This window comes from Antechinus flavipes, chromosome 1 (genome assembly GCF_016432865.1).
Source record: "Antechinus flavipes isolate AdamAnt ecotype Samford, QLD, Australia chromosome 1, AdamAnt_v2, whole genome shotgun sequence".
Taxonomy (NCBI): domain Eukaryota; kingdom Metazoa; phylum Chordata; class Mammalia; order Dasyuromorphia; family Dasyuridae; genus Antechinus; species Antechinus flavipes.
In genome coordinates, this window is record NC_067398.1 from 708,612,409 (window position 1) to 708,620,691 (window position 8,283).

Consider the following 8,283-nt stretch of genomic DNA (forward strand, 5'->3'; position numbering starts at 1 on the left):
CCTCTCTAGCTCTGAGGTCCTGAGTCAGTGAACAAACTTTCTTTTATTTTATTTTTAATTTTAATAACTTTTTATTGACAGAACCCATGCCAGGGTAATTTTTTACAGCATTATCCCTTGCACTTACTTCTGTTCCGATTTTTCCCCTCCCTCCGTCCACCCCCTCCCCCAGATGGCAAGCAGTCCTTTACATGTTAAATAGGTTACAGTATATTCTAGATACAATATATGTGTGCAGAACCGAACAGTTCTCTTGTTGCACAGAGAGAATTGGATTCAGAAGGTAGAAATAACCCGGGAAGCAAAACCAAAATGCAAGCAGTTTATATTCATTTCCCAGTGTTCTTTCTTTGGGTGTAGCTGCTTCTGTCCATCCTTGATCAATTGAAACTGAATTAAGTCTCTTTATCGAAGAGATCCACTTCCATCAGAATACATCCTCAAACAGTATCGTTGTTGAGGTATATAATGATCTCCTGGTTCTGCTCATTTCACTTAGCATCAGTGTGAACAAGCTTGCTTGAGCACTTGATGAAAAAAAAATGTGATGCTTTGTTGACCTGAATCGTTGCTCTCTTTGGAACAGAATTAGCTATATTCACCTGATGGCCCATTTCCGGATGCATACTCAAATCAAAAACCAGACGGCGGCCCTCATCAGTGGCTTCCGCTCCATTATCAAGTCGGAATGGATTCGGATGTTTTCCACCCCTGAGCTGCAGCGCCTGATCTCCGGTGACAATGCAGAGATTGACCTCGAGGACTTGAAGTAAGACAGGGACCGCCTCTGCTTGCCTCTGTCACAGATGGGGGGAGAGGGGGCGAGAGCAGATGCCGGGCCTCCTGTCCCCGAGTACCTGGGATGGCGACAGGACTGGGGCGTGCGTCAGCCTCTGCTGGGGAGCAGGGCAGGCCCTCGTGCCGGCTCTGGGGACTCCGGGGAGCCAGACGGCTTTAAGGGGGCAGCCGTGTAAGAGCCAGCCAGTGGGGATGCACACTGTGTGAATGTGCATCGTGGGTGTAGGGGTCTGACCTAATTTCCCAGTCAGATGTGGTCGAGGCTAAATTTCAAAGCACTTATTTTTCAGGAAGCACACGGTGTACTATGGTGGCTTTCATGGGAGTCATCGAGTCATCATTTGGCTGTGGGACATTCTAGCCAATGACTTTACCCCAGATGAGAGAGCTATGTTTCTGAAGGTAAATTGATCTGCCTTAAAAAGAGTTTCCCTCTTGAGAACTGCCGTGTCCTGGGCACCGAGGTTCTTCTGTAACCCCCGTGTCCTGAGACATCCTTTCCTTGTGACGTCATGGCGCCAGGCCATTGGGTGTGGGAATGGGAGACACATGGAGGTGACGTCCCCAGGAAGGGATCCTGGGGAAAGGGAAAGGGGAACTTGGGGAATGTTCATCAGCTGGGGAGTTCCGCTGGCCTGTGCCCCACACGGATGTTGAGGTCTTTACTTTGGGTTCAGCCTGGCTTTGGAGGGGAGAAGCCAGCCCAGGCCCCCTGCTGCTTCTTTCCTGCCTGGGGAGCACTGCTCCTCTCCGTGCTCCCATCCCTCAGAGCTCCAGGTCCTAGAATTGTCTCTGAAAATCACTTTTACTAAAAAAAAAAAAAATTATTAAAGTTTAAGTTATGAATACAGGTGTTAAACAGAAAAGCACATAGATTTTATAATTTTGCTTAGTGTTCAATTCACTACTGCTGATTTTTGGTTTTTGAGAAGATGATTTATAATTCTAAAAACATTTTGGAAGATCAGAACCAGAAAGAGATGATGCAGTTGATGTGAATGGCCAGCGCATGAGCAAATGCTTCAGTTAAGTGCTTGCTCAGACACCTAACGTAACCTGGGCCCCGGGCTCAATCCCACCTTGAAAATTGTTGTGTTTCAGTTTGTGACCAGCTGTTCCAGGCCCCCACTTCTAGGATTTGCCTACCTCAAGCCCCCCTTCTCCATCCGCTGCGTCGAGGTCTCAGATGACCAGGTACTGCCAGGTGGGGGGAGGTGGAAGGACTTGGCTCCAGGGCACCAGTGCCCTGGAAAGGATGGGGGCTGTTCCTGGCCATGCTCCAGTAGCGCCTCTGCAGCTTGGAGTCATGAGAGCGAACCCCTCTGGTGGCTGGGGTGGGGAGGGGGCCAGGCCGGGCTGGGCAGGGGCAGCTGCAGCCTTCTTCCCTCAGCCTACCCTACTGAGACCCATTTTGATGGGTGCTCACCTCATGGCGTTAAAAGTCTGGTTTAGACAAGGGGCTACTGGCGAGCTCCAGGGTGCAGTGGCAAGGACATGCAGCAAGGGAGCCCGGGGAGGAGGTCGTGGCTGCACGCCCCGCTGACCATGGGCCGATCCCTTTGCTGCTCAGGGATCCTTCTCAATGACCTAAGGACTTTGGGCAGAGGGATTCAGAGGGAGCCGCCGACCCCTCTGAGGAAGACCTCCAAGACCCCTGCCCCAGGGCCTTGTCCCATCTTGTGTAACAGTGACCTTTATGTTAAATGAGGGTGGGAATGAGGACTCCTCATGGCCTTCTTGGGATCCCAAGATCAAAGAGTCTAATTGGCCCCACCTCCTCATTTTAAAGAGGGGGAAACTGAGGCACAGGGGTCATAAGAGCTTTGTCTGGAGCCACTCAGCTCATAAGGATCCCAGGCGTCCTGAGCACCCCAGTCCCCTTTTGTCCTGTCCCCTGAGACCACCTTCTAGTCAACCCAGAGGAAAAAGTCAAAATGAGGAGTCAGAGTAGAATTTGTCACGCTCCCGCGGAAGTCAGAAGTAAAAAGGACCTCCCCAGAGAGGGCGTCTGGTTTCAGATGCGGCAGTAAATGCGCAGCGCGGCTGTTCTGCCTGGAGCACTTTCTGTGGCTGGTAGCGGCTCTGTGGGCCAGGACGCCCAGCAGGCAGGGAGGCCCAGAGCCCGCCAGGGAGGCCCAGAGCCCGCCAGGGAGGCCCAGGGTACAGGCGGACGGAGCGATGGGCCGGCGTGGCTCCAAGCTCAGTTCTTGTGTGTGTTCACAGGACACGGGAGACACTCTGGGCAGCGTGCTCAGGGGCTTCTTCACCATCCGCAAGAAGGAGCCGGGGGGCCGCCTGCCCACCTCCTCCACCTGCTTTAACCTGCTCAAGCTGCCCAATTACAGCAAGAAGAGCATCCTTCGGGAGAAGCTCCGTTACGCCATCAGCATGAACACCGGCTTTGAGCTCTCCTAACCCGCCCTGTCCTCCCCTCGGCCCTCACGGCGTGATGGGCGGAAGGACCTCGGGGGCGCCCGGAGCACCACGGGGGGCTGACCAGGGGATCACTTACAGGAGATGCTGTCCGTGCCATTGAGAAGGCCGGGCTCGGAGAGGAGGCGGGAGGGTCGGCCCAGCGTGGGCTCAGAGACAGCTCTCCCTGAGCCTGGTGTCTGGGCTCGCTTGGCCCCCTCCCCTTCTCCCTGGTCTGTTTTGTCGATCCGTCCGGAAGCCGTTTGAGCGGGGCAAGCGCGATCAGCGTCCCCGGTTCTGAGGCCGGGAGGAGCAGGCCCCCAGCCCAGGCCCACCCTGAAGTGTCTCGGGACCCCTCGCTCAGGTTGGGCTTGGCAGCCATGACATCCCAAGCCATCTCACATCGCATGAAGACCCTCCCCCAGACCCTACCACTCGTGGGCATCTGTCAGGCAGCCCGGGGAGGCAAGTGAAATGGGGACTTTCTGCCTGGTGGGAGTGGGAAAGCCCCAGAGATCGCACCTGGTCGCTGCTCAGGGCCCCTCTCCGGCTCTAGGCGACTAGCCCCCCACAGCCCCCCTCTCACCACATTAAAAGAAAGTACTCGAGCCTGATGCTTCTTGCAGACATCTCCGAGTTCCCCTCCAGGGTTGAATGTTTCGGGGCTTGCGCCGGCTCCTCCCGGGCGGAGCTCCTTCCTCTCCCTCTCCCCTTCTCCTCCCCTTGGCTTCATTTCCATCACTTGTGACAACCCCCCCACACCTCACAGAGGAGCCTTGAGAACCAGCCCCTGCCCCAAGGGGGCCAGGACCCTCCTTTCCCACCCCTTGTGTAGTGAGAAGCTGCCTCTCTGGCCCAGCCCAGATCATCAGCCTTCCCTCCCAGACTTGGTATTGTCAGACAAAGCTTAAAGTCCCGCCCCCACTCCCTGCTGCTGAAAAATACAAGGACCCGACAGAGAGGAAGAGCCCAGGACCCTCAGTGTCCAGTGGGTGTGGCGAGCTCATCCTCGGCCATTGTGAAAGTGCTTTGCTTTATGTGCTGCTGGGAGCCTGCACGGGGTCCTGGCGGGGCAGGGGCGGTGAGCGGCAGGGGCCACAGGCCCTCTTGAGCTGCCCAGGTTACGTTGGCATAACGTGGCCACAGCACTCAGAACTGGCCCGGCCCCCTGCCTGGTCCCGGCCACACCGTCAGGGAGGCAGCAGGGGCTCCTGAGCCGGGAGGCCGTCAGGGAGGGTCCCCAATAGGAGCGAGCCCGCGAAGAGAGCCATTGCTTTTGTGTTGGAAACCACCACGTTGGAAAGCTGCGTGTCCCCCTCCCCAAAACATTGCTAACACTAATGATCCTACCACGTGAGAAGAGTTCTTCGGTTCACCCTGTGATAGCGTCGCCTTGTGATTCCCATGAAGACTGCCCCAAGATCGGGCGTGTGTGGGTGTGGGCACTCAGTGGTCAAAAACACACGTGGTCTTAGGACTGGAAGACGGGGCGCAGCCGCCATCTTGGTTTTCATCTCCAGTGAGCCAGGGGAGTTCCCGGCAGAGGTCGGGGGGGGGGGGGGGGAGAGGGCTCCGTTGACTGGATAAAACTTTCAACCTTTTCAATATTGCACTATCAGAAACGCTGAATCTTTGTTTTAAGCGGATGTACAAACCATGATTCTTGAATCTTAGCACTCTGATGACTACAGAAAGGTGGGGGGTTTTCATAACTAACTTATAAAGATGTGATCAAAGTCTATTAAATTTTTACTTCATCGGATGATCACTTTGTGCCCTTTCTGCCCCTGCCTCTTTGTGAGTCCTGGTTACCTACAGGAGCCCAGAGGGGGAAACGACCAGTTGAGATGGGGATTTTTTCCCTGTAGAAAACCCCAGTGCACACCTTGGCCTGGACCTCCCAAAGGTCATCGGGGGTCCCTAGTGAGCATCTGTAGGCCGAAACACAATAAGGACTGGCTCGAGAGATGGATTGTAATGGGGGAAATGATGGCCAGTCACGTAGCACGGGGGAGAAATGATTGTGAGGCAGCCCACAGTTTTCCATTAGCTTCTAAATTGGAAGAAATGCAAGATTTGATAACGGTTCCTGCTCTCACATCGTAAGACAAAGTCTGATGTAAATGCCATGAGGAGTGAATTAGAAACAGCCAAGTGCTCCCTGAGGCCCAAGGGAGGTGATGACTTTTTATGGGATGATCCCCGGGAGCTTCCTGGAGGAGGAGGAGGAGGAGGAGGAGGACAGACCATCTCAGGCGGAGGGGAGCAGCCTCAGTGAAGCAGAGGGGCAGGGAGGTAGTCCCATGCCAGCTGGTGCTCTCCAGGTACTGCTTTAATGGCCTTTTCTCATCCCTCTCAGCATCTGACATTTGTCTAGGTTTTTGTGACACTACTTTCCTGGTTCTCTGACCTCTGACTGCTCTGACTCCTCCATGGGATGCCCCTAACTATGGCCATTCTTAGAGACCCTCCTTTTCCCTGTCCACCCCCCAGTTAGCCCCTCTCAGCCAGCATCCTTTGCTGGGGTTTCCCAGATCTCCACACCCAGCCTCAGGCTCTCTCCTCAGCTCTCATCCCTCATCACCAGCTAGCTGCTGGGCCTTTGCAACCGGGGTCCCCACCGCATCCCAAACTTACCACGTCCCCTCTCCAGATTTCTCCAAGATTCTGGGGCACTACGTCCTCCCCTCGCAACCTGGCTCTCCGAGCGCTTCCCCCATGTGAGCCCTTCTCTCCCCGGACCATTTTAGGAATCCGAGCTGGTCTCCCTGCCGAGCACAGGCCTTCGTCAAACACTGGCTCTCCTCCGTCCCAGGTCAGAGTTTAGATCGCTGGGCAGCGAGAGTTCTGTGGAGCCCGGCCCCTTCCCACCTTCCCAGCTCTGGGAGACGGCTCCTTCCCTCCACCTACCCTGTGGCCCGGCCCCGGTGTCCCTGGTGTTTCTCGCCCGACGCTTGTCTTTAAGCTGGTGGAGGCTTCCCTTCCCTCCCGGCTCCTGAACGGCCTGGCTTCCTTCAGCAAGCTTGCCACCGCGGCCACTGGCCCATTCGCTGGAGTCATCTCCATCCATCTGATCTGGGAACCTTTGTACACCGTCTTTATTAGAATGTGAGCGCCTTGAAGGCGGGGATTGCCGCCTGCCTTTTCTTACATTCCCTGTCACATCACTCGCTGATGGATGGAGTCCACGGGGCCCATACAGTGGCGGGTTCCAGACCATAGGGAGCCAGAATGGTAGAAGAAGCTTGCATTTGATTCTAGGCCCCGATACAGATTGTTGAGGACGAGAGCCATATGGCCAGATCTGACCCGAAGGAAGCTATTGTGCCTGAGATAGGAAATCTGTCCTTGGGAGGAGAGCGACTTGCCCTTTATAAGGGTCTGCAGTGTTCCAAGGGAATGGTAGGAAAGTTCAGTCCTTATAAGCCGGTGGGATCCGCAGGAACAGAGACAAAGGAGATGTTTAAAAAGTGGTTGATGAGCAATCTGCTGGATTGTTGTTTAGCAGAATTTCTCCCCTTGGGTAAACACCCAATATTACTTATTGCCAGGAGTGTGTAGAAGGACTAGTGCTGTGATTCCTTTGGATTGGATTTTCTCAGAACTTCCCGGTAATCTTTGAACTGATTTTCAAAAAGCAGCTGACCAGCTGTGAATAGTGAATCCCTTTCGTTTTCAGCAGTTTTCTGGCCTTTTCAGGGCCCTGCTTCAGCCTTCAGTGGGTTTTCTGCTACAGCTGGAGGGAGGGAAATGTAGAAGAAAGCAGACTTTAAACAAAATCCCGAGTTATTTCATAAGTGGGAATAAAGGAGTGGGGAAAATGGAAACCAACCGAGTGAGCCTCCATCAGCTCCGGGATTCCCAGGGCCTTAGATTAGGGGAAACGTGCTGTCAGCAGCAGACGGGACGGTTGGTGGGAGTTGGCTCGCCGGACACGGAACATCCCACCTGTTCTCCAATCTGAGCATCCCTGTCCTTTCGGCTCTCTCGGGCGGCGTGATCTCCGGGCCGCAGCCACAGGAGGTGGCCCAAACGCGCAGAACTTGGTGGGATGGGGTTGGAACCGAGAATCGAGACTTGCCTTCATTGTCATAATGTGTCATAACCTTCGAGAACTAGGAGCTAAATCATTTTGGAACTGTATCATAATTCACACCCGGGGCCTCTGGGAAGGTCAGGAGGAGAGATTTACAAGTTGTTTGGTACCTAGGAGATGTTCAATAAATGTTTATTCTGGTCTGTTTCGTTGCGGGGACACAAACCGCATTTCCTAAAGTTCCCAAAGGACATTCCCCGACTAACCCGCTAGTCTCGGCCATTTGCTGGCGTACAGCGGCTTCTCTAAGCCCCAGCTAATGCCTCGCAAACCAGGCCTCGAACCCAGGACGCCGGGCTCCTGCTCATCCCACCAGGCTTCACAACAGGCTTCTTTAGCAGGAAGTACAAAGGCTGTCACTCCCATGTTCCCGACGGGTAAACTGACTTAAGGGATAAGCCCCAAACCGCACAGCTCAGGGGCAGTTAGAGTAAGAATCAGTAAATCTATCGGCCAGCACTTATTAACCTCCAGCCGTCTTTAGTCTGGGGTCAGCCACTGGCACGGGATACAAAATTGGGATAAAATCGTCCCCGTCCTCCTGGGGCTGACAGGAAGACAGAAAGTACTGTTTGCTTTTTAGTTATAGTATAGGAGATGCCATGGGAAGGCTGGAGTCAGCTCATATCGCTGCGAGAGTGGGTTGTTAAATTTCCACTGTAAACAGATGTGAGAGTGGATTGTTAAATGTTCACTGTAAACAGATGTGAGAGTGGGTTGTTAAATGTCCACTGTGAAAAAATGTGAGAGTGGATTGTTAAATGTCCACTGTAAACAGATGTGAGAGTGGGTTGTTAAATGTCCACTGTAAACAGATGTGAGAGTGGATTGTTAAATGTCCACTGTAAACAGATGTGAGAGTGGGTTGTTAAATGTCCACTGTAAACAGATGTGAAAGTGGATTGTTAAATGTCCACTGTAAACAGATGTGAGAGTGGGTTGTTAAATGTCCACTGTAAACAGATGTGAAAGTGGAT

At 53.7% G+C, this 8,283-nt stretch overlaps 1 protein-coding gene across 1 annotated transcript in view; it reads left to right on the top strand.

Moving 5' to 3' along the window:
- UBE3B (ubiquitin protein ligase E3B) overlaps positions 1 to 4,972 on the top strand; it is a 41,591-nt gene extending 36,619 nt beyond the window's left edge. Inside the window, exons 25-28 of the mRNA XM_051972994.1 lie at positions 587 to 769; positions 1,089 to 1,200; positions 1,900 to 1,992; positions 3,022 to 4,972. Coding sequence (XP_051828954.1) covers positions 587 to 769; positions 1,089 to 1,200; positions 1,900 to 1,992; positions 3,022 to 3,213 — 580 coding nt within the window. The 3' untranslated portion in view covers positions 3,214 to 4,972. The remainder of the gene's footprint in view (positions 1 to 586; positions 770 to 1,088; positions 1,201 to 1,899; positions 1,993 to 3,021) is intronic.
- Positions 4,973 to 8,283: the final 3,311 nt, after the last annotated feature.